Below are 27,967 nucleotides of genomic sequence, written 5' to 3'. Positions count from 1 at the left end.
TATTGTTTTTTCTCTTTTTACAGTTTATCTTTATCAAAGCTGGTGATTGATGTTGAAAATGTAGTCAATGATTTTCACCAACAAAGGGAGGATTTGAATGAAACGCTTACAGAATTCACTGAAGTTCAGAGGGGTCTTCATAATGAGATGGTTGAGTGTTTAGAAAGCCTCTCTCACCCGTTAATATTCTCCAAGGTTGTCTCAACAACAGAACCAATGACTGACAACGAATTAAACACCTTGTTTGAAATTCTATGCGAGAGGTAAGAGATATAATTAATTATTCACAAACTTCAATCCATTAATTTTCTCCTTTTTATCAAAGTTGGTGGTTGAATAACTGTGTGTTAAAGGTGCTGTGTGGCAAAGTGAGCTGTGTGTTATTTCCTTTAACTAACTGTTTGTTTTATTCCAGCATGAAAAACCAACCAAGCAACATGAAGTTTGATGAAACCCAGGGATTTCACAACTTCGACGACCGGAGGAGTGTCAACTCATTTCCTGCTCATGTGAGTTGAAAAATTTGGAAAAATGGAGTTTCTCATTTATGGTCCTAGACTGCCCTCATGTGGTTTTGGGATGGCATGGCAGGCAAATACTGTGTTTGGTGAATTTAATTTAAAATCCCTTTTGTGCCTTGCAGACACAAAAGAAATTGGTGAAGCCAACATGGGAGACAACATTATGTTAGATTGCCTTGGAAGAAACTGAATTCAACTCATTTCCTGCTCATGTGAGTTGAAAAATTTGGAAAAATGGAGTTTCTCATTTATGGTCCTAGACTGCCCTCGTGTGGTTTTGGGATGGCACGGCAGGTAAATACTGTGTTTGGTGAATTTAATTTAAAATCCCTTTTGTGCCTTGCAGACACAAAAGGAATTGGTGAAGCCAACATGGGAGACAACATTCTGTTGGACTGCCTTAGAAGAAACTGAATTTATGGAAGAAACTGAATTTATACCTCGTGAAAAATGTTTTATTATAATTTTTATGTTTTTAATGTTATTTAATAATTTTGATTTTATTACTGTATTTATACCACATGATACCTTGGAAGAAACTGAATTTATGGAAGAAACTGAATTTATACCTCGTGAAAAATGTTTTATTATAATTTTTATGTTTTTAATGTTATTTAATAATTTTGATTTTATTCGCTTTGTCCAGAATTATTTAATTCTTAATTACAAAAAGAGAATAAAGGAAAAAAGATGGGAAGGTGCGCCCCCACCCTTGATCCCCCCTCATCCCACCCCTCCCCTCCCCTTGTGTGTGTGGGGAAGGTGGGGGTGGGATGAAGGGGGATCAAGGGTGGGGGATGATGGGTGTGGTCTGTGTGGGTGTGGTCTGTGTGGGTGTGGTCTGTGTGGGTGTGGTCTGTGTGGGTGTGGTCTGTGTGGGCGGGGTCTGTGTGGGTGTGGTCTGTGTGGGTGTGGTCTGTGTGGGCGGGGTCTGTGTGGGTGTGGTCTGTGTGGGCGGGGTCTGTGTGGGCGGGGTCTGTGTGGGCGGGGTCTGTGTGGGTGGGGTCTGTGTGGGTGTGGCTTATGATTTTTATTTATTTATTTAATTTTTTTTATTACTACTAATTAAATTAGCTAATCTGGGTGGATGAAAGTATGGATGGTTGTTGTTTAATGAATTATCAGTTTTATTTTTTGTAATTCTTGTGAGTAAAATGAACCCAAGATTTCTTCCCAATTCATATCATATAATTTGTAAGTCCAAGGCATAGTATCCATTACATCAACGATTTTGAATAATTCATTAGTCCATCTCTTTGTATAACCTTTCTCAAAATGACTTTTCCATCTGTATATTCTTACAATATCACCAACTTTGAACTTGGGCTTTCTCAAATTAATCTCCTTTTCATATTCTAATTTTGTAAATGTTTCTGATGGTTTTGATTTTGTTGATGAATGAACTGTATTATTGTAATTATCTACAATATCCTGAATAAAATACACCCATTGTTGAGAATCGAGTTGTGTGAAATTTTTATATAATTTCTCTTTTAAAGTACGATTAAAACGCTCAATAACAACTGCTTTTCCTTCATTAAAGGTGCTGTATAATTTAATACCCTCCCCCTTAAGAAATTTCATAAATATTTTGTTATAGAACTCTGTTCCCTCATCGGTCCACAGTTTCTTTGGTTTTGTTTTACTTTTATTAAATATCTGTTGGAAGGCTAACATCAGAGTATAACCTCTCTTGTTTTTCAAAGGAACAACCCAAGCAAATCTACTCCTCAAATCAATTATGGTTAAAGCATACTTGTATCCCTTATCATTTTTTAGTTCGATTAAATCAGCGGACCATATGTGGTCGGTGTATTTAGAATAAACTTTCCTTCTTTTAAACTTTGTGATTATAGGTTTATGTAATTCATCAGCCAAAAGCTCCTCAGTCTTGATGACATCATTAGAGCCTAATAGTTTTTTGAGGGTGAATAACCAAGGCCAAGTTTCAATTTAGCATTTATCAAATTTCTCACAATAAACCTATCAACCTTCTCTCTCAATGTTGGATTTTGTATCAAAGACAAATTATACAACATTTCTCTGTTGGCTTTATGTTTTTCAGTCAACGTAGTGGTTTTCCCATAAGCAATATCATGCTTCATACACACTTCGTCAACCCTATTTGTAGGTTTAGACCAAGGTTTAGGATTGTCAGCCTCATCTAATCTTTTATCCAGGTTTGTTCCAGGACCACAGAAAGAATATCCAGGTAGATGTAGTTCCCCTGGAATTCCAGTTGTTGTAAATTTACTTCCTGACAAAAACTTTTGTATGTCTCCTCCACTTTTAGGAGAGATGAATTGGCACTTTTTAGAGCCACACACTTGACATATTCCTTTTTGGTAAACTCTATTATTTTTAGCTTTAACAAAGGAGATATTTTTAGATTTAGTTTTCTTTTTACATTTGAGCAATAACTCATATTTATTTATGAGAAAAAGTCCTACATAGTGCCAAAGCCTTTTGGGTTTTCAACATATACATTTCTATCTTGATTTTTAAAACATAAAGAATCCTTAGGAATGCCTTCACTCTCTCCTCCATTTATTTACAAATAAAATTAACTAAAGTCAATAACACCAACATCATCAACTATATGTTGTATATCTGCTCTCTGAATTTATTATAGCAAATTTAAAAACCAATATCTTCATAAGTCATTAGTTCTTTATTTTCCTCTTCGGTGCGTTGAGATTGATTTATTTGCCGTAATAACTTCAATCTTTCATTAATCTCAGGAATGGTCATATTTTTATATTTTTCCCCCCTCTCTCTTTCCTCCCTCTCCTCCTCCTCCTTTTTCTCCCTTTCCTCCCTCTCCTCCTCCTTTTTCTCCCTTTCATCCTTCTCCTCCTTCTCCTTTTTCTCCCTCTCCTCCTTCTCCCTTTCCTCCTTCTCCTCCTTCTCTCTTTCCTCCTTCTCTTCTTCAACTCCTTCCTCCTTCTCTTCTTCAACTCCTTCCTCATCCCTTGCTACCCTTGACCTTGAGCCCAAAAGAATATTATACATATACTCATCTGGATTTTGAGATATTCTTGTATCTATAATTATTTTTCTCATAATAGGATACCAATAAGATTTGTTGACGATTTCTAAAAGAGTTTTATATTTCATAACTTTGAGAAGTTCATTTTTATTTAATATTTTAAACAAGTCTCTATTTGTGGGTTTAGCAATATCAGTATAAGGCCAGTTTTTAATGACAAAATTTCCATGTATATGCTCCAAATCATAAGGTATGTAATACCGAGCACCCTTTTCTTGTAGGTATCCCTGAATACAAAAATTATAATTCTCTTGTAGTCTTTTTCCTGCCATTTATGTATCAGAAATATGTGAGATTAATATTATAACAGGTAATACCACCCCATCTTCCCACTACCAAATCGGTTTGTATTCCTCGGCTTTCTATCCTTATCTCATTACCTTCCTTCTTTGTCATGTTAACCATCGCTATACTATCATATATTTTTCTTTTCTTAAAATCATGTATTTGTTGTTTACTAATTGTACTTCCACATAAATCCTTATCCTCACCAAGCGGATAATATTCTTCTTTACGAGACTGATTCAAATCATGTAGGTCTTCTAAGTTTATTGAAAAATACCAATTATACCCTAAATCAGGCATATCATACCCCCATTTATTGATTCGCATATTAACTATATGTCCTTCTTTATAAAATTCAATTGTAAGCAGATAGTTAAATTGAATGAGGAAAGGTGTATGGTCAGTATAACCGGGTGTGTGGTTGTAAATTTTACTTGTTTAACAAAACGTGCTGTTTTATTTAAAAATATATATTGTGATAAATCACTGAATCTAATTAAGTCATTCGCATCTGTAGGGTTTGGATAATTGATTAATTTATAAGTATTCTTCATATTAATATTTTTACTTATACTATATTTTTGTCGTTCAGCCTGTGCCTTTGTATAATAATTTGATAAATCAATATCCTGAGAGGATTTTCCAAAGATAGAACCATCTTTTCCAACATAAGTCATTTATATTAGATTAAAAATGATATCATAAAAATTTTCATTATTGTTGAGTTGAAATAATACATATAAACATAATTGACCACAACATTTAGAATTAATTTCTTGAACTTGAAATGTTTGATAAACACCATTCTGTAAGAATTGTATTACTTCAACAGGCGGTGGCATACCATAACTATCAAAATAATATTTATCCTGACTATTATAAATTCAAACCCAATGAGAACCATTCTGTGTGTCTAAATTCAAAATAATATTCATTGTATTCTTGGACAACTTTTTTAATTCATCTCTCATACAAATAACCACATTATCAATTTTTTGTTTTTTACAATATTTAGTAAGTTCTATATTTGACGTTGTATTCTTTCCAAATTGTTTAAACCATTTATCCATTTATTTATGAGAAAGATATAACCCATTACCCCTTTTAGTTAGTTTAACACCCACTTGAGCGATAGAGGAAAGCATATCTCCAACTAACAATCTAGCTTTATCAGGTAGACTTTCAAGTTTTTGAGCAAAATCTACAATTACACCACTTCCACTAATTTGTTTCTCCAACTCCTTGTTATGCCTTTCCAATTCTTTTTGAGCTTTTAGTTGTGCCTTCCTTTCGTTAGCAGTTTTTACCGCTGCTGAAATACCACCAGTCAATGCTCCCGCCGCACTTAAACCAGCAAATAAAGGAATTAGAAACGGGAGAAATCCTCCTCTTGACTCGTCTATTGAATATTTCTTAAACATAGGTTTTGTCATTTTAATTTTAAGTGATGCAGCATCATTTAGTGTTTTCACCTGCTCTCTTGTGAGTAAAACATCAATTCTTACTGCTCCTTTTCTTTGAAATGTATTAACATTAATAATACAAGGCTTTTGATTTTGAATACAAGATGTTAATTTATCAAGATTGATTTGATTAACATATACCCCTACCATTTATTTATGAGAAAAAACCTATGTGATATTAATCATAACACCATTATCTGTATTAATCTGTAATTCTGTTTCCTCCAAAAGCAAACAATAAGCATCAACTTCTTCATTCTCTCCTCTTTCAATGTATAGAGAAGTATCCACTCTATTAGACTTTATAGTTTCCTTTTGAGAACTCAGGTCAATTGCGTAGATTGTATAAAGTTTTTGAAACGCAACCATATCCAAAATAGGTTCATTATTACCGTTGCTTTCACACACCTTTTGGTAAGACTTGTAGGCTTCCGCATAAGCATTTCTTTCCCAATCAATTTCCAATCTATCTCACGGATAAAATGTTCTATCAAGAGAAACCCGAAGTTGTTTCACCTTAGCATTATCACTCAGCGCATTATTCTTATCAGTACCCTCCTCTCCATCTGGTTTCTTAAAAATGAGCCATAGGTATCGTGGCTTTCCTTCAAGAACACCCAAATTCCAAGTGTAGGTAGTGTGTTCCAGTTTAACGTGTTGACATCTTCTTTTAAGGTATGATACATTTAGCGGTTTATTTGAGTTAAGTCTTCTATTTAACATCTCTTCCGTTTTAAGATTAGGAGTATATTCACTACCAACACAAATCATGAATAACAAATTTATTATTGTCGCCAAAGCATTTTCAGCCCCAAAAAGCAACCTATTTACATTATCATTCCTTTGTAGTTGAAATCTAATTTTAAGACCATACAAAACTTTATCATAATCACAAAATCCAAATATACCTTTCAGAGGTACTGCTACGGTAAAACTATTCTCTGCTTTTGTATCATCATTATACATTGACTTCCTTTGACTATAACCAGGGTCAGCATTTGTTCCCGTTGACATATCAGGAATAAAACCTTCAACAGCTCCCTTACCCATTCTATCACTAAACGAATATAGTGTAAATTTCATCATTTCAGATATAGCAGAGACATAATCAACCGCTTCAACCTCTTGTGTTCCAATATACAGGCGGACACTATCAAACATTTTCCAGAAGAAATCATTTATGAGTGTAGCATTAGTATTATTCGCAGCCTTAGTGAATTTAAATTTACACAGCAAGAAACTATCAGCTATATTCAAGTAAGTTTGTTGATTATTTATTTCAAAACTTTTTGTTCCATTTGAATTCCAGTCTGTTCCTGTTATAGCATTTACCTTAAAATAGTCTTCCTTTTTAGTAGAGTTTGAAATGATAATCGTATCATCCAAATCATAGATACTATCAATCGCTTCCATACTTGTATTTATATAGCATTAAAATCGTTGAAACCCTGACCCAAGTATTTTAATGATTTTTTGTCGTTCTTGTGAAGATAGTTGAGTTTTACCTTTTTTAATTTCTTTGATTGCTTGTAATTTATGAGACTCCTTTTGAGCATCTTTTATACTCTTTATAGCACCCGCAACTGAGCCCACGGCTGAAGCAGTTGAACCAATTAGGTCTTTATGTTTAAGGATGGTTGAACCAATACCCATTAGAGTATCAATTATCCCATCTCCTTTATTTCTAAATTGATGTCCCACACCCCGTTGTCTCTTTGGTTTATAGTATCCTCTACCAAGAAACATACCTTCACCCTTATAGTATGGTGAAAGGAACATCCCATCCCCTGTAATTATTTTATATTTTCCCAACTCGTGTTTTCTCACAATAACCATTATTTATTTATTGAAAAACTTCACGTCGGTGAATTCTGATGGATATAATTTCATCATTAAAGGATATCATACAATTATCTTGGTCGGTTATCCTAAAATTTACTCTGTATATGGTTTTTCCTGACACAGGTAAATAGACAAGATTTTTTGGTTCCATATTAAATTTATAACCAATCGGGGTTGAGTATGCACTGAATGAAAATATTGTATTTGTTCTTATTCCATCGTTATAAGCACCATCAATCAAATCACAATGAATTAATACTGAATTTATACCGGAGGATATTTGAATGACATTATCACTGTAAGACGTCCCGTTAGTTTCAATCTTTTTAGAAGAGAAACCCAATAGCTCTCTGAACGAATTTTCAATCGTGAAATCAACTTTATAATTATTTTTAAGTTTAATAGTTGATTTTGAAGTGTGTTTTTGAATATCTATTACAATATTTTTTGGTTCATCACCTTTTTCTTTCATAAGGCGAGAGACTGAAGATATTTGAGAAATCTCGTAAGCACCGGGTGAAACGGTTATAGTTTTATATCCACTTCCTGGATTATAACTAAACTTGTTGTTTTTCTCTGTGATATTAAAAAGGGTATTGTAAGTCTCCATTGACAACAAAGAAGCCTCATATTCTTTTGTGGGGTCAAGTTGTAGTGGGTAAGGGAATGAAGCTGTGTAATCACTCGTTGTGAAATTAAAACGAAGAATTGTGCTTCTCATCTTATTTAATATCTAATAAAATATCTTTGTATTGACATTTATTAATTATTTTCATATTCATCAACTGATCTAAAATGGTGGATGCTTCATTTAAAAAATTGTTGTTTCCAGCCTTCTTACTACCTAACAACAATAATAACCTATTAACTAATTGTGATGGGTCATTTGGAAGAAAACTAACACCCAAACCAAGCTTACTTAAAGCATCAATAATATGTTTCTCCTTCTCATTCTTCTTACTTTTACCAGCAACAGAAACTCCATAATCAAGTGTGTTTAGCAACTCAATATACTCTCTATCTTCCTCTCTTTCCATATCAAGTGGTTCATCAAAATAAGGTGAATTAGCATGTCCATCTTTTGTTAGAAGAAACATTAATCTTGGGGTTAATTCAACATTTGGTTGGTCAGAACTTAAGAACACCAATTTATCATGAAATATCAATAACTTTTCTTTCACAAGATGGAACTGTGCTGGTTCTTCTGTTGGAATGAGACCTGCTCTGGTTTTTGAACCCTTCAAATATTCATTGTTTTGAAGAGCTTCTACAATATAATTGGAAAGTTTATTTACCTTCTCAAGATGCCGAAATAATCCTTCATCATCATATTCTAATTCTCCAAGTTCTTGCTCTTTCATTTGACTAAAATCTTTGAGCATTTGAAATTTTTTCGGAGTAAATTCTACCGTGGGAACTGTAGGTGAAATCGTTTGTTCAGTTTTTAAAAGTGGTTAAAAAAATTTCTCTTGTTTTCTTTCAAAGGCTTCTTCACCAGTTAGTTTCTGTCTCCTTTTCTTCTTTATGTCTTCCTGTTGCTTTACAACTTTTGAAACCAACTCTTGATGTTCTTTAAACTTTCTTACTCTTTCTTCGGTATTCATTTTCTGTATTTATTTATTGAAAAATATCATTTAGTATCTCATCTTGTTTCACAACAATATATTTATATTTTCCAATCGTGTGTTTCATATTATTTTCAAATTCCTTCTTACTACATAATGTAGAACAATTATCTCTCCAAAAATTATTTGTATCTATTGAATTTAACTTAAATAAAATAAAAGTATGATCATTGTTTCCTATTGAGCGCCGAGGGAGTTGAAAATATGACTGACTAAGATAAATACAATTACAAGAAGAATGTCTCCCTCTTGTATAGTAGCTATCCATTACTGTTTGGTTTCTCTCATTAACACAATCATCAAAGATAACGAGGTTCTTTTTTGATTTATCTAAATCTTGAGGTGAAGGTATATCATCCGTATTATCACTGAGAATACAAGTTATGGGTTTTGGTTTTGATTTTGATTTCTGTGTATCACAAAATAATTGTATTATATCATCAATATTATAATCATTTAGTTTGTTTTGAAGTTTAAATAAACCGATAATGTCTTCCTTTTTAAGACCCGCATTAAAACCCTGTGAGAGTAGTTGATACTCGGGTTGAAAACATGACTTTGTAAAAATTATTAAATTATCATAATCTAAAAAAATTAGGACTAAGGAGCATCTTTAAAAGTAAACAGGTTTTTCCACATCCGCTTGAACCGACTATTAGACATCTCAATGAATTTGGAAGATTTTTATGGTTATTAAATTTTATCTCATTTTCCCAAACGGGTAAAAAAATCATTCATTTATATATTTGGAAAACAAGTCATCTAACTTTTTTTGAGTTTTTTGAGAAACTCTATATTTTATCCTGAGTTCAGGTTTAATTTCAAAATAATCCATTATTTTGTTTATATAGTATCTTGTATTAACATTTCCATTAAAATTATTTTCAATAATAAATATCATTAAACCCTTATACATCTATCTATAATTCCAGTAATCTCTGTGTGTGTGTGTGTGTTTGTCTGTGTGTTTGTCTGTGTGTTTGTCTGTGTGTTTGTCTGTGACCGCTGTTTCTCGACAACCACGGGTCCGATATACTTTAAACTTGCCAGGTATATTGCTGGGGACCCGAGGATGTGCCTTTTCAAGGTTTCATATTAATCGGAGAAGTAGTTACCGAGCTATGTCCAAAAAACGATTCAACCAATCAGAGAGCAGCGAGCTATCACGTGTGCCGAACGTGCCGAACAGACTCTGCCTCGGACGGCACATTTGAGAGCGTATTCATTTATTTCACGTTGGCAAACTATGTTGGCGCTATGTTGGCGTTAAACTATGTTTTAAAACTAATTAAAACTAATTTGCGATTCATCGTAACTGCGATATGCGACCTTCCGGACAGTCAAATGAGGACGTCACTTCCGGACTTACGGATAGTCATAGTGACAACGTACTGATGCTGAACGTGGCGAGCAGACGCTGCCTCGGACGGCACATTTGAGAGCGTATTCATTTATTTGACGTTGCAATCTGTGTTGATTGTTGTAAGGTACGATCGATTGTAGTACACGTTTATAATAACTCTGCCGATACAGGCCCGATTAACTGCAGCGCCATCCGAGCTGCGGCGTCGGGACGATACATTCATTGTACGGTCACATCACGCACTTACGGGCACGCCCATGGGCCCATGGGCACGCCCAGACATTTTTTTTTTTTTTTTTGGCAAGGAACGGGCACCCACGTACGGGCACGTCCTAGTTTCCTCAATACAAATAGTCTCTTCCCTTGTAAGAAATGGTGTATTATCACCATAATACTTAACATTCATGTCTCTTATTAATCTTGTAAAGTAATTCATTTTTGGTTCTAATTTAAAAGAGTTATATATTTTTCTATATTTTTTATTATCATTAATTAAAATTAAATCACAGAAAATACATTGTTTATATGAACCCTCATTATTAAGCCCTATTCTACCACAACGGTGGCAGATTTCTAATTTATCATATGGAGGGTCTGGAAATTCTAAATATCCTTCAGAATTTATCATATTTATAAAGTAAAATTATACTTAAAACAAAGTGCCTTTTTCAGAGGCTTTTTTAAAGATGAAACTGTGCTTAAAGTAAAACACAAAAGACAAATTTCAATCAATCTCTACTTTGGTGGAAGATATAGAAAAATATGTCAAAGATGTTAAATTGAACAAAGATAAATATGGAAATTTTTGGATTAAACCCATAATGGAGAATAACATGTGTCCTTTTATTAAATTTACGGGACAAGCTATGTTTATTAATAACTCTATTAAAGTAAATTTGACAAAAGTTTCTCCACTACTACTAACAATTTACTCAAAGCTTGAACAGGTCATTGATAAAGAAGCTTTGAAAATTAATGATAAGACCATCAACGATTCTAGAGGAAACATTTGTATATTCTTTAATAGACCTAAAGATGTGGGTGAAATTAATAATATGAATATTAGTGGTGAACTATCATTCCGTACTCTGATTATTAGAGATTATTTGAAAATAACATTTAATGTAAAAAATATTGTGGTTATTAGTTCTAATGAAAGAAAATATATAGATATTGATGGAAGTTTAATGGTATGTAAATGAGTGATATTAACAGTCAATACTCTGAGAGTTATTATACTGAGAGTCTAGGATCTGAAGATAGTTATGATACTAATAGTTTGTGTTCAAATGATAGTTATGAGAGTAGCTTTATTGATGACTCAGATAGTGAAATTGAAATTGATGAACTAGAGTATCTAAACTTTCTGGCTAATACATAGACGCTTTACTTTAAGTAAAGTTATATACATAAAACGAGTTGAAAAGCTCAAAGGTGTTTTACTTTAAGTAAAGTTATATACATAAAACGAGTTGAAAAGCTCAAAGGTGTTTTACTTTAAGCACAGTTTCATCTTTTAAAAAGCCTCTAAAAAAGGCACTTTGTTTTAAGTATAATTTTACTATATAAATAAATATGATTAAAGCAACGTATTGCGACGTTTGTGAACAAGAATATAAACAATACAAAAGACACCTTAAAACTAACAAACACACATTTAATCTACTTCACCTACTATCTCCTATTCAGAAGGAAACAAAACACTGTTCTGCATGTAATAAAAATATCCTCAAGAAAGGCTTCGAAATACATCTTAAAACAATTCTACATTTATCAAATTTTATCACAACTAAAAACTCTGATGGCGCATTCAAAGGACATATTAAAATAAGAGTCTTTAACTTCAAACCTCCTGAACCAGAGTCTATAGTTGATGCTGTAGAAATAGTTAAACCTGCTGTTCAAACGTTGATTGAAAAAACACTAAAAGAAATGAAACCACTTAAATTTTATATGGGAGTAAAATTAGAAATGACAAAGGACGAAGGAGTTATAGATACACCATACATGAGAACTGAGCCACACTTTATATCTTCATATCAAGATTTTAAAACATCAGGAGTCTATGATGAACTTATTAAACAAGAGTAAGATGTGGATAATTCAATCGTAGGAAGTGGATTCAATATAGGAAAAATTATTTACATAGACATTCATATTCTTAAATCAGACCTCTAAAAGCTTCTTCCTACATTGATTTACCCAGTGTTATCAAAAATAGAAAAGCAGTTATCAATATCAAAAATAAAGACAATAAATGTTTTCTCTGGTCTATTCTAGCACACTTACATCCTCCACATTTTCATGATGAAAGAGTATCTCATTATAAAAAATATGAGAATACATTAAATACGAAAGATCTAAAGTTTCCTATGGCTTTAAATGATATTCCTAAATTTGAAAAGATAAATAATTTATCAGTTAATGTTTATGGTCTAACAGAAACAAACAGCATTCAGGTTTTAAAGCTTTCTGACAATTGTAAACAAACTCATATTAATCTTCTATATTTTAATTCAGAGGAAAATTCACATTATACATACATTAAAGATATTGCTAAATTAATAAAACCACAAGTATGTAAAAGAACAAATAAAATATATATTTGTTTGCGTTGTCTTAACTTCTTCAATTCACAAGAAAGATTAGATAAACATTCAAATTATTGTGGTGATCATAAATCAACGGTAATCAATATGCCTAAAGAAGGCTCAAATATCACATTCAAAGATGAAAAGAAAAAGATCAAACATCCATTTGTTATATATGCTGATTTTGAAAGTATTCTAGAAAAAATAGATACTGCTTCTCCAGATCCAAAAGAATCATACACAAATAAATATCAAAAACATACTCCTTGCGGTTTTTGTTATTATATCAAATCATCCGTTGGTGATAAATATAACAAGTTAGAGGAGTATAGAGGCTCAAATACCCCAGAGGAGTTTGTGAAACGACTAGAAAAAGACTGTGTCCGATTAACCAAGATAATGAGAGAAACTAATAAACCAATGTCCTTGACGAGTGAACAGAAAGGGAATTTAGAAAAAACAATGTTTGTCATATTTGTGAGGAAAAGATTGGTGAAGGTCTAAAGGTTAGAGATCATTGTCATCTCACTGGTAAATATAGAGGTCCAGCTCATCAAAGTTGTAATATTAATTATCAACTCCCCTCTTTCATTCCTGTCTTTCTTCATAACAACGCTCATTATGATACGCATCTATTTATTAATGAACTTTCAAAGACATCTGGACACATTTCAGCAATTCCTAACACGGATCAGAAATACATTTCATTCACAAAAACAATTCACACATCTCCTATTACTCATATCAGATTTCTTGATACATTTAAATTCATGGCAAGTCCATTGGCTAACTTGGTTCAAAATCTAAAAGAGTTTCCATGTCTTTCAGAGTATTTTTCAGATAAAGATTTTCTAACACAAAAGGGAATTTACCCCTATGACTATATGGACTCATTTGAGAGATTCAATGAAACACAACTTCCTTTAAAAGAAAATTTCGATAACAAATTAAACAACAGTCATATATCTGATAAAGATTATGTACACGCACAAAATGTTTGGGAAAAATATAACATCAAGAATCTTGGCGAGTATCACGATTTGTATCTCAAAACTGATGTGCTTTTATTGGCCGATGTATTTGAAGCCTTTAGATCTGTTTGTCGCACTGGATATGGATTGGATCCTGCTCACTACTACACAGCACCTGGATTGGCTTGGAGCGCGATGTTGAAAATGACAAAACAAGATTTGGATTTGATAACCGATGTCGATATGCTTTTGATGATTGAAAAGGCAAAAAGAGGTGGAATTTCACAAGTATGCTCGAGCAGATACGCAAAAGCAAATAACAAATATCTTCCAAATTATGATTCAACGAAAGAGAGTTCTTACTTGATGTACTATGACGCAAACAACTTGTATGGCTGGGCAATGTCTCAAGCTCTTCCTTATGGGAAACTAAGATGGGTAAAGGAAAAAGACTACACAAAGGTTTTACAAGATGTATGTATCTCTACACAAAAAGAATTGGATGATTCAAAGGTTGGTTATTATTTTGAGGTCGATTAAAAATATCCTGAAGAACTTCATATCAAACATAAAGATCTTCCATTTGCTTGTGAGAAAGAAAGTCCAAAGAAAGAATGGTTGAGTGATTATCAACGATCGTTTGATATAGGTGAATCAACAGAAAAATTACTTACTACATTATATAACAAGAAAAATTACGTACACCAAAGAAATTTGCGACAATATTTATCAAAAGGTCTAAGAGTAGAGAAGATCCACAGGGTTCTAAAGTTCAATCAAAGTCATTAGTTAAAGGGGTACATTGATTTTAATACACAAAGAAGAACAGAGTCAAAAACAGATTTTGAGAAAGACTTTTATAAATTGATGAATAATGCGGTCTTTGGTAAGACCATGGAGAATGTGAGGAAAAGACAAAATATCAGACTAGCAACATCTTGGGAACAAGCATCAAAATTAATTAATAGACCAAGTTTTACTAGAGCTGAGGTCTTTACTGAGAACTTTTGTGCGATCCATTTGGTTAAAGAGAGTATTGAAATGGACAAACCTATTTACATTGGAACATCAATTCTTGACTTGTCAAAGTCATTAATGTATGATTACTTTTATATTAATCTAAAATCAAAGTATAAGGATAATGTGTCATTGTTGTATATGGATACTGATAGTTTTATTTTGAAAATTAATACTGATGATGTTTATTCAGACATGAAAAAGGACATTAATATCTATGATACAAGTAATTACAGTCCAGAGAGTGAGTTGTTCTCTTCTAAAAATAATAAGGTGATTGGAAAGTTCAAGGATGAATTGGGAGGAAATGTTATGAGTGAATTTGTGGGATTGAGGTCGAAGGCTTATGCTTATAAATACATTGTGAATAACGTTGAAAAGACTGATAAGAAGTTAAAAGGTGTAAAGAAAAATGTCATTAAAGAAACAATAAACTTTAAGGATTATTATAACTGTTTAACAACAAAGAAAGAAGAGTTTAGAAAGATTAATGGAATAAGAAGTTATAAACATAAATTATATTCATAAGAGGTGAATAAGAAAGCATTGGGGGCTTTTGATGATAAGAGGTTTATTTTAGAAAATGGAATTGATAGTCTCCCTTATGGTTATATAAGTATATAAGTGATAAGATATATAAGTGATAAGATATATAAGTGATATGATATAAGTGATAAGATATATAAGTGATAAGATATATAAGTGATAAGATATATATAAGTGATAAGATATATATATAAGTGATAAGTTAAAAAGGGGGGTTAGGGATTTTAACGGGCTACCGCCGCCTTTTTTACAATTATATAAACTAGGGCATGCCCGTACTATATATAAGCTAGGACGTGCCCGTACGTGGGTGCCCGTTCCTTGCCAAAAAAAAAAAAAAAAAAAAATTTGTGTAGGGGTGTGTGTGTGTTGTGTAAACATCCTTGGGCGTGCCCGTACGTGGGTGCAAAAAAACATGCGTGCAAACAACAACAACAAAAAAAAACTTTGAAACCACGTGGCAGTAACGACCACAGAACCCCCCCCCCCTCTATTTACATGAATGGTTTGGTCCATTCGCAACGACCACAGAACCCCCCCCCTCTATTTACATGCAATGGTTTGGTCCAAAGCGAACGGCTTGCAGTGTTTGGTAAAGAAATCGCCATAGCTCGGTAAGTACTTGTCCGATTAATATGAAACCTTGAAAAGGCACATCCTCGGGTCCCCAGCAATATACCTGGCAAGTTTAAAGTATATCGGACCCGTGGTTGTCGAGAAACAGCGGTCACAGACAAACAGACGTACAAACGTACAGACGTACAGAGATTACTGGAATTATAGATAGATGATAGAACCAAGTATCAACCAGACTAAAGAGTGGAGGTGTAATCAACCTTGGTATATAAATGGAAAACATAACGAATGTGAAAAATATCAGATTCAAGAGGTTGAGAGAATCACTGGTCAGAAGGTTCTCAAGACGGATAAACGTATTCATTTGTTAAGTGGGGTAATGGAGGGCGGGAAGAAAAATATATTAGAGTGGAGTGAGAACTTTAATGGTATCAATCGGATAATAAATATTATAATTTTAAAATGGTATGTGGGAGAGGAGGAGGTCAAACAAGAACCCTCCGTGAAACATACCACTTTATACTTTCACAACAAAAGGTTAAGGAACCTGTATACTTTATAAATATACTTGATGGGGATGAGTTCTATAGGAGAATGGAACTCTTAAAAAAGTTAGAAAGAGATAATATATTTATAGGCTCATTAGTAGAGTGGTCTAAGGAACTACATTAAGGGGGTAGTGGGGGGAATAGGGTAGAAATTACATGTAAGTGAGAAGGATCATAGGTTCATAAGGCTAGAAGGATTATAGGTTCATAAAGGAAGAAAATCATAGGTTCATAAGGTGAGAAGGATTATAGGTTCATAAGGTGAGAAGGATTATAGGTTCAAAAGGTGAGAAGGATTATAGGTTCATAAGGTGAGAAGGATTATAGGTTCATAGAGGGAGAAATAGAGGTGTTTGTGATTTTTGAAAAAGACAAGGGGGTAAATGACATAAGATAGGGATTTCCCATGTTAAACGGAGGTGTCCCAGAAGCAACATTTATCACCTACTACTATTTACAATGTAACTAGAGGATGCACTACGTCACTAGATGATGCACTACATAACAAGACAATGTACTATGTATCTAGACAATGTACTACATCACTAGATGATTCACTACGTAACTAGACAATGCACTCCGTACCTAGATGATGATTTATGTAACGAGACAATGTACTACTTAACTAGATGATGCACTACGTCACAAGATGATGCACTACGTCACTAGATGATGCGCTACATCAGGAGATGATGTACGACGTCACTAGATGATGGACTACCTATCTAGATGATGTACTACGTATCTAGACGATGTACTACGTATCTAGACGATGCAATATATAACTAGATGATGTACTACATATCTAGACGATGTAATATATAACTAGATGATGTACTACGTATCTAGATGATGTATTGCATATCTAGATGATGTAACATATAACTAGATGATGTACTACATATCTAGACGATGTCCCACATATCTAGGTGATGGAATATATAACAAGATGATGTACTACGTATCTAGACAATGTAATATATAACTAGATTATGTACTACGTATCTAGACAATGTAATATATAACTAGATGATGTACTACATATCTAGATGATGGAATATATAACTCGATGATGTACTACGTATCTAGACGATGTAATATATAACTAGATGATGTACTACGTATCGAGACGATGTAGTATATAACTAGATGATGTACCACGTATCTAGACGATGTAATATATAACTAGATGATGTACTATGTATCTAGACGATGTAATATATAACTAGATGATGAACTACATATCTAGACGATGTCCCACATATCTAGGTGATGGAATATATAACTAGATGATGTACCACGTATCTAGACGATGTAATACATAACTAGATGATGTACTACATATCTAGACGATGGATATATAACTCGATGATGTACTACGTATCTAGACGATGTAATATATAACTAGATGATGTACTACGTATCTAGACGATGTAATATATAACTAGATGATGTACCACGTATCTAGACGATATAATATATAACTAGATGATGTACTACGTATCTAGACGATGTAATGTATAACTAGATGATGTACTGCATATCGAGACGATGCAATATATAACGAGATGATGTACTTCGTATCTAGACGATGTACTACGTATCTGGATGAAGTACTGGATATATAGATGATGTAATATATAACTAGATGATGTAATGTACAACTAGATGATGTAATATATAACTAGATGATGTAGTATATAACTAGATGATGTACTACGTATCTAGATGATGTAATGTATAACTAGATGATGTACTCCGTATCGAGATGATGTAATACATAACGAGATGATGTAATTCGTATCTAGATGATGTACTACGTATCTAGACGATGCACTACATATCTAGATGATGAAATATATAACTAGATAATGTAATATATAACTAGATGATGTAATATATAACTACATGATGTAATATATAACTAGACGATGTATCATATAACTAGATGATGTACTACGTATCTAGGTGATGTAATATATAACTAGATGATGTACTTCGTATCTAGATGATGTAATATATAAGTAGATGATGTACTTCGTATCTAGATGATGTACAACGTATCTAGATGATGTAATATATAACTAGATGTTGTAATATATAACTAGATGATGTACTACATATCTAGATGATGTAATATATAACTAGATGATGTACTTCGTATCTAGATGATGTACTACGTATCTAGATGATGTAATATATAACTCGATGATGTACTGCATATCTAGATTATGTAATATACAACGAGATGATGTAATATATCACTAGATGATGTAATATATAATTAGATGATGTAATATATAACTAGATGATGTACTACATATCTAGATGATGTAATATATAACAAGATGATGTAATATATAACTAGATGATGTAATATATAACTAGATGATGTACTTCGTGTCTAGACGATGTACTACGTATCTGGATGAAGTACTGGATATCTAGATGATGTAATATATAACTAGATGATGTAATATATAACTAGATGATGTAATATATAACTAGATGATGTAGTATATAACTAGATGATGTACTACGTATCTAGACGATGTAATGTATAACTAGATGATGTACTACGTATCTAGACAATGTAATATATAACTAGATTATGTACTACGTATCTAGACAATGTAATATATAACTAGATGATGTACTACATATCTAGACGATGGAATATATAACTCGATGATGTACTACGTATCTAGACGATGTAATATATAACTAGATGATGTACTACGTATCGAGACGATGTAGTATATAACTAGATGATGTACCACGTATCTAGACGATGTAATATATAACTAGATGATGTACTATGTATCTAGACGATGTAATATATAACTAGATGATGAACTACATATCTAGACGATGTCCCACATATCTAGGTGATGGAATATATAACTAGATGATGTACCACGTATCTAGACGATGTAATACATAACTAGATGATGTACTACATATCTAGACGATGGATATATAACTCGATGATGTACTACGTATCTAGACGATGTAATATATAACTAGATGATGTACTACGTATCTAGACGATGTAATATATAACTAGATGATGTACCACGTATCTAGACGATGTAATATATAACTAGATGATGTACTACGTATCTAGACGATGTAATATATAACTAGATGATGTACTGCATATCGAGACGATGCAATATATAACGAGATGATGTACTTCGTATCTAGACGATGTACTACGTATCTGGATGAAGTACTGGATATCTAGATGATGTAATATATAACTAGATGATGTAATGTACAACTAGATGATGCAATATATAACTAGATGATGTAGCATATAACTAGATGATGTACTACGTATCTAGATGATGTAATGTATAACTAGATGATGTACTCCGTATCGAGACGATGTAATACATAACGAGATGATGTAATTCGTATCTAGATGATGTACTACGTATCTAGACGATGCACTACATATCTAGATGATGAAATATATAACTAGATAATGTAATATATAACTAGATGATGTAATATATAACTACATGATGTAATATATAACTAGACGATGTATCATATAACTAGATGATGTACTACGTATCTAGGTGATGTAATATATAACTAGATGATGTACTTCGTATCTAGATGATGTAATATATAAGTAGATGATGTACTTCGTATCTAGATGATGTACAACGTATCTAGATGATGTAATATATAACTAGATGTTGTAATATATAACGAGATGATGTACTACATATCTAGATGATGTAATATATAACTAGATGATGTACTTCGTATCTAGATGATGTACTACGTATCTAGATGATGTAATATATAACTCGATGATGTACTGCATATCTAGATTATGTAATATACAACGAGATGATGTAATATATCACTAGATGATGTAATATATAACTAGATGATGTAATATATAACTAGATGATGTACTACATATCTAGATGATGTAATATATAACAAGATGATGTAATATATAACTAGATGATGTAATATATAACTAGATGATGTACTTCGTGTCTAGACGATGTACTACGTATCTGGATGAAGTACTGGATATCTAGATGATGTAATATATAACTAGATGATGTTATATATAACTAGATGATGTAATATATAACTAGATGATGTAGTATATAACTAGATGATGTACTACGTATCTAGACGATGTAATGTATAACTAGATGATGTACTCTGTATCGAGACGATGTAATATATAACGATATGATGTAATTCGTATCTAGATGATGTACTACATATCTAGACGATGTACTACATATCTAGATGATGAAATATATAACTAGATCATGTAATATATAACTAGATGATGTAATATATAACTAGATGATGTAATATATAACTAGACGATGTAACATATAACTAGATGATGTACTACGTATCTAGATGATGTAATATATAACTAGATGATGTACTTCGTATCTAGATGATGTAATATATAAGTAGATGATGTACTTCGTATCTAGATGATGTACAACATATCTAGATGATGTAATATATAACTAGGTGATGTAATATATAACTACATGATGTACTACATATCTAGATGATGTAATATATAACTCGATGATGTACTTCATATCTAGATGATGTACTACGTATCTAGATGATGTAATATATAACTAGATGATGTAATATATAACTAGATGATGTACTGCATATCTAGATTATGTAATATATAACTAGATGATGTAATATATAACGAGATGATGTAATATATAACTAGATGATGTAATATATAAATAGATGATGTAATATATAACTAGATGATGTAATATATAACTAGATGATGTAATATATAACGAGATGATGTACTCCATATCTAGATGATGTAATATATAACTAGATGATGTAATATATAACTAGATGATGTACTACATATCTAGATGATGTAATATATAACTAGATGATGTACTTCATATCTAGATGATGTACTACGTATCTAGATGATGTAATATATAACTAGATGATGTAATATATAACTACATGATGTACTACGTATCTAGATGATGTAATATATAACTAGATGATGTAATATATAACTAGATGATGTACTGCATATCTAGATTATGTAATATATAACTAGATGATGTAATATATAACTCCATGATGTAATATATAACTAGATGATGTAATATATAACTAGATGATGTAATATATAACTAGATGATGTAATATATAACTAGATGATGTAATATATAACTAGATGATGTACTGCATATCTAGATTATGTAATATATAACGAGATGATGTACAACGTATCTAGATGATGTAATATATAACTAGATGATGTAATATATAACTAGATGATGTAATATATAACTAGATGATGTACAACGTATCTAGATGATGTAATATATAACTAGATGATGTAATATATAACTAGATAATGTACTACGTATCCAGATGATGTATTATATAACTAGATGATGTACAACGTATCTAGATGATGTAATATATAACTAGATGATGTAATATATAACTAGATGATGTACTACATATCTAGATGATGTAATATATAACTAGATGATGTACTACGTATCTAGATGATGTAATATATAACTAGATGATGTACAACGTATCTAGATGATGTAATATATAACTAGATGATGCAATATATAACTAGATGATGTACTACATATCTAGATGATGTAATATATAACTAGATGATGTACAACGTATCTAGATGATGTAATATATAACTAGATGATGTAATATATAACTAGATGATGTACTACATATCTAGATGATGTAATATATAACTAGATGATGTACTTCGTATCTAGACGATGTACTACGTATCTAGATGATGTAATATATAACTAGATGATGTAATATATAACTAGATGATGTAATATATAACTAGATGATGTACTACGTATCTAGATGATGTAATATATAACTAGATGATGTAATATATAACTAGATGATGTACAACGTATCTAGATGATGTAATATATAACTAGATGATGTACTTCGTATCTAGACGATGTACTACATATCTAGATGATGTAATATATAACTAGATGATGTACTTCGTATCTAGATGATGTACTCCTTATCTAGATGATGTAATATATAACTAGATGATGTAATATATAACTAGATGATGTACTTCGTATCGAGATGATGTACTACGTATCTAGATGATGTAATATATAACTAAATGATGTAATATATAACTAAATGATGTACTTCGTATCTAGACGATGTACTACATAACTAGATGATGTAATATATAACTAAATGATGTACTTCGTATCTAGACGATGTAATATATAACTAGATGATGCAATATATAACTAGATGATGTACTACATATCTAGATGATGTAATATATAACTAGATGATGTACTTCATATCTAGATGATGTAATATATAACTAGATGATGCAATATATAACTAGATGATGTACTACATATCTAGATGATGTAATATATAACTAGATGATGTACTTCGTATCTAGATGATGTACTACATATCTAGATGATGTAATATATAACTAGATGATGTAATATATAACGAGATGATGTAATATATAACTAGATGATGTACTTCGTATCTAGATGATGTACTACGTATCTAGATGATGTAATCTATCTATAATTCCAGTAATCTCTGTACGTTTGTACGTTTGTACGTTTGTCTGTCTGTGACCGCTGTTTCTTGACAACCACGGGTCCGATATACTTTTAACTTGCCAGGTATATTGCTGGGGACCCGAGGATGTGCCTTTTCAAGGTTTCATATTAATCGGACAATTACTTACCGAGCTATGTCCAAAAAACGATTCAACCAATCAGAGAGCAGCGAACGATCGCGTGTGCCGAACGTGGCGGACACACTCTGCCTCGGATGGCACATTTGAGAGCGTATTCATTTATTTCACGTTTGCAAACTATGTTGGCGTTAAACTATGTTTTAATAAAGTTTTAAAACTAATAAAAACGAATTTGCGATTCATTCGCTTTCCTGCGCGTTTGTGCACGCGATGGCGATTGCTTTACCAAACTCCGGAAGCCGTTCGCTTTGGACCAAACCATTGCATGTAAATAGAGGGGGGGGTTCTGTGGTCGTTGCGAATGGACCAAACCATTGCATGTAAATAGAGGGGGGGGATTGTCACTGTACTCGCAAGCCGTTCGCCGTTCGCTTTGGCGTTGCGAATGAACCAAACCATTTCATGTAAATAGAGGGGGGGGATATAATTTTAGATAGATATATAGTACGGGCATATATATAGTACGGGCATGCCCTAGTATATAACTAAATGATGTACTTCGTATCTAGACGATGTACTACATAACTAGATGATGTAATATATAACTAGATGATGTACGTACTTCGTATCTAGACGATGTACTACATAACTGGATGATGTAATATATAACTAAATGATGTAATATATAACTAGATGATGTACTTCGTATCTAGACGATGTACTACATAACTGGATGATGTAATATATAACTAAATGATGTACTTCGCATCTAGACGATGTACTACATAACTGGATGATGTAATATATAACTAGATGATGTACTTCGTATCTAGACGATGTACTACATAACTGGATGATGTAATATATAACTAAATGATGTACTTCGCATCTAGACGATGTACTACATAACTGGATGATGTAATATATAACTAGATGATGTACTTCGTATCTAGACGATGTACTACATAACTGGATGATGTAATATATAACTAGATGATGTACTTCGTATCTAGACGATGTACTACATAACTGGATGATGTAATATATAACTAAATGATGTACTACATATCTAGATGATGTAATATATAACTAAATGATGTACTTCGTATCTAGACGATGTACTACATAACTAAATGATGTAATATATAACTAGATGATGTACTTCGTATCTAGACGATGTACTACATAACTGGATGATGTAATATATAACTAGATGATGTACTTCGTATCTAGACGATGTACTACATAACTGGATGATGTAATATATAACTAAATGATGTACTACATATCTAGATGATGTAATATCTATCTATAATTCCAGTAATCTCTGTGTGTATGTATGTATGTATGTATGTATGTATGTATGTATGTTTGTATGTTTGTATGTCTGTGACCGCTGTTTCTCGACAACCACGGGTCCGATATACTTTAAACTTGCCAGGTATATTGCTGGGGACCCGAGGATGTGCCTTTTCAAGGTTTCATATTAATCGGACAAGTAGTTACCGAGCTATGTCCAAAAAACGATTCAACCAATCAGAGAGCAGCGAGCTATCACGTGTGCCGAACGTGCCGAACAGACTCTGCCTCGGACGGCACATTTGAGAGCGTATTCATTTATTTCACGTTGGCAAACTATGTTGGCGTTAAACTATGTTTAAAAACTAATTAAAACTAATTTGCGATTCATCGTAACTGCGATTTGCGACCTTCCGGACAGTGAAGACTTCACTTCCGGCAGCCAATCACAGAACGCGTTTTTGCGAGCCGAGCCGAGCGCGTGCGCCATTACGGTTCGTAATTCGATTTCTTCCGGAGAAAATAATAATTTCTCGATTTCTTATGCGCATTATTTCTCCCAGAGCGAAGGGCGGAAGCGAAGAGCGTTGTTTTTTTTGTTTACGGGCGTACGGGCGGGGTAGAGCGTACGGGTAGCATTTTTTTTTTTTTTTGGCAAGGAACGGGCACCCACGTACGGGCATGCCCTAGTATAACTAAATGATGTACTTCGCATCTAGACGATGTACTACATAACTGGATGATGTAATATATAACTAGATGATGTACTACATATGTAGATGATGTAATATATAACAAGATGATGTACTTCGTATCTAGATGATGTACTTCGTATCTAGATGATGTAATATATAACTGGATGATGTAATATATAACTAGATGATGTAATATATAACTAGATGATGCAATATATAACTAGATGATGTACTACATATCTAGATGATGTAATATATAACTAGATGATGTACTTCGTATCTAGATGATGTACTACATATCTAGATGATGTAATATATAACTAGATGATGTAATATATAACTAGATGATGTACTTCGTATCTAGATGATGTAATATATAACTAGATGATGTACTGCATATCTAGATGATGTAATATATAACTAGATGATGTACTGCATATCTAGATGATGCAATATATAACTAGATGATGTACTTCGTAGCTAGATGATGTAATATATAACTAGATGATGCAATATATATCTAGATTATGTAATATATGACTAGATGATGCAATATATATCTAGATGATGTAATATATGACTAGATGATGTAATATATAACTAGATGATGTACTTCGTATCTAGATGATGTAATATATAACTAGATGATGTAATATATAACTAGATGATGCAATATATATCTAGATGATGTAATATATGACTAGATGATGTAATATATAACTAGATGATGTACTTCGTAGCTAGATGATGTAATATATAACTAGATGATGTAATATATAACTAGATGATGTAATATATAACTAGATGATGCAATATATATCTAGATGATGTAATATATGACTAGATGATGTAATATATAACTAGATGATGTACTTCGTATCTAGATGATGTAATATATAACTAGATGATGCAATATATAACTAGATGATGTACTTCGTATCTAGATGATGTAATATATAACTAGATGATGTAATATATAACTAGATGATGTAATATATGACTAGATGATGTAATATATAACTAGATGATGTAATATATGACTAGATGATGTAATATATAACTAGATGATGTACTTCGTATCTAGATGATGTAATATATAACTAGATGATGCAATATATAACTAGATGATGCAATATATAACTAGATGATGTAATATATAACTAGATGATGTACTTCGTATCTAGATGATGTAATATATAACTAGATGATGTACTTCGTATCTAGATGATGTAATATATAACTAGATGATGCAATATATATCTAGATGATGTCATATATGACGAGATGATGTAATATACAACTAGATGATGTAATATATAACTAGATGATGTATAAGTTACAATTGGAAAAGTAAAATTGTGAGAGTAAAATAGAAAATGAGACTGGTTGTAAAAAATGGGCCACAGAAGCATTTGAGAGCATTTTGGATTAGACTAATGTTCACCATACGAGGCCCAGGGCACAGGGCTTAGACACTCATGCGCTGGGGATCATAGCAGTCGACATCGGGAGGCAAAGGGGATGAAGAGGGTTCGGATAGGTGCGGGAGGGTAGAAATGCAGGTATGGGGCTAAGGGACGTTTATTTGAAGTGGTTTTTGAGGCAAGTGGTGGTGGTCGCAGGACCGTGCCCTGATTGAGGCCTATTTTCATCCTTAAGCCCCTTAATTCCAGGCCGCTGCCCAGTTCTTTAATCAGGATATGGGACGGTAAATCCAGGCCGATTTGTGGGGATTGTGTTGGAGCTGCAGGGCCCATCTCCTTCCTACACGGCTAGACGATCTCACCTCACTGTCGAGCTTATCGTTCCCTCATCGGACGATGCTCCGCTGCACATTCCCCACTGCACGCGACATCGGACTATACTCCGGGCATATTCCCCACTGGTCACTAGACACTACATCCGACTATGCTCCTCTGCACATTCCCCACAACATCGGACTATGCTCCGCTGCACATTCCCCACTGCACAATACATCGGACTATGCTCTGCTGCACATTCCGCACTGCCCACTACATCGGACTATGCTCCTCTGCACATTGCGCACTGCCCACTACATCGGACTATGCTCCTCTGCACATTGCGCACTGCCCACTACATCGGACTATGCTCCTCTGCACATTCTCCACTACATCGAACTATGCTCCGCTGCACATTCCCCACTGCCCAATACATCGGACTATGCTCTGCTGCACATTCCGCACTGCCCACTACATCGGACTATGCTCCTCTGCACATTGCGCACTGCCCACTACATCAGAGTGTGCTCCTCTGCACATTCCCCACTACATCGGACAATGCTCTGCTGCACATTCCCCACTGCACGATATATCGGACTATACTCCGGGCACATTCCCCACTGCTCACTAGACACTACATCCGACTATGCTCTGCTGCACATTCCCCACGAGCACTAGACACTACATCCGACTATGCTCCGCTGCATTTTCCCCAATGCCCACTACATCTGACTATGCTCTGCTGCACATCCGCACTGCACACTATATCGGACTATACTCCGGGCACATTCCCCACTGCTCACTAGACACTACATCCGACTATGCTCAGCTGCATTTCTCCCAATGCCTACGACATCTGACTATGCTCCGCTGCACATTCCCCACTGCCCACTACATCGGACTATGCTCTGCTGCACATTCTGCACTGCCCACTACATCGGACTATGCTCTTCTGCACATTCCCCACTACATCGGACTATGCTCCTCTGCACATTCCCCACTGCCCACTACATCGGACTATGCTCTTCTGCACATTCCCCACTACATCGGGCTATGCTCTGCTGCAACTTTCCCCACTGCCCACTACATCTGACT

The 27,967-nt window shown here is 33.2% G+C and overlaps 2 protein-coding genes across 2 annotated transcripts in view; one reads left to right on the top strand and one right to left on the bottom strand.

The window, feature by feature from the left end:
- Nucleotides 1-27,967, bottom strand: part of LOC137423882 (LIM homeobox transcription factor 1-beta) — a 433,294-nt gene that overhangs the window by 151,461 nt on the left and 253,866 nt on the right. The gene's annotated exons all lie outside the window — the stretch shown is intronic.
- LOC144891104 (uncharacterized) lies at nt 35-27,550 on the top strand. Its single transcript, XM_078773491.1, has 4 exons — nt 35-263; nt 416-509; nt 868-1,219; nt 27,027-27,550. The coding sequence occupies exons 1-4, from the start codon at nt 148-150 to the stop codon at nt 27,548-27,550; spliced, it is 1,086 nt and encodes a 361-aa protein (XP_078629617.1). The 5' UTR covers nt 35-147.

This window comes from Myxine glutinosa, chromosome 3 (assembly GCF_964187855.1).
Source record: "Myxine glutinosa chromosome 3, kmMyxGlut1.1, whole genome shotgun sequence".
In the NCBI taxonomy this organism is placed as follows: domain Eukaryota; kingdom Metazoa; phylum Chordata; class Myxini; order Myxiniformes; family Myxinidae; genus Myxine; species Myxine glutinosa.
This window is presented reverse-complemented; position numbering and strand designations above follow the sequence as displayed.

Bases quoted from the DNA above. Each gene is read 5' to 3' on its own strand.
- LOC144891104 (XM_078773491.1), top strand. From the start codon at position 148: ATGGTTGAGTGTTTAGAAAGCCTCTCTCACCCGTTAATATTCTCCAAG. The intron at 264-415 runs GTAAGAGATATA...GTTTTATTCCAG, and splicing joins TTTGAAATTCTATGCGAGAG to CATGAAAAACCAACCAAGCA. The intron at 1,220-27,026 runs GTGCGCCCCCAC...ACTGGTCACTAG, and splicing joins AAAGGAAAAAAGATGGGAAG to ACACTACATCCGACTATGCT.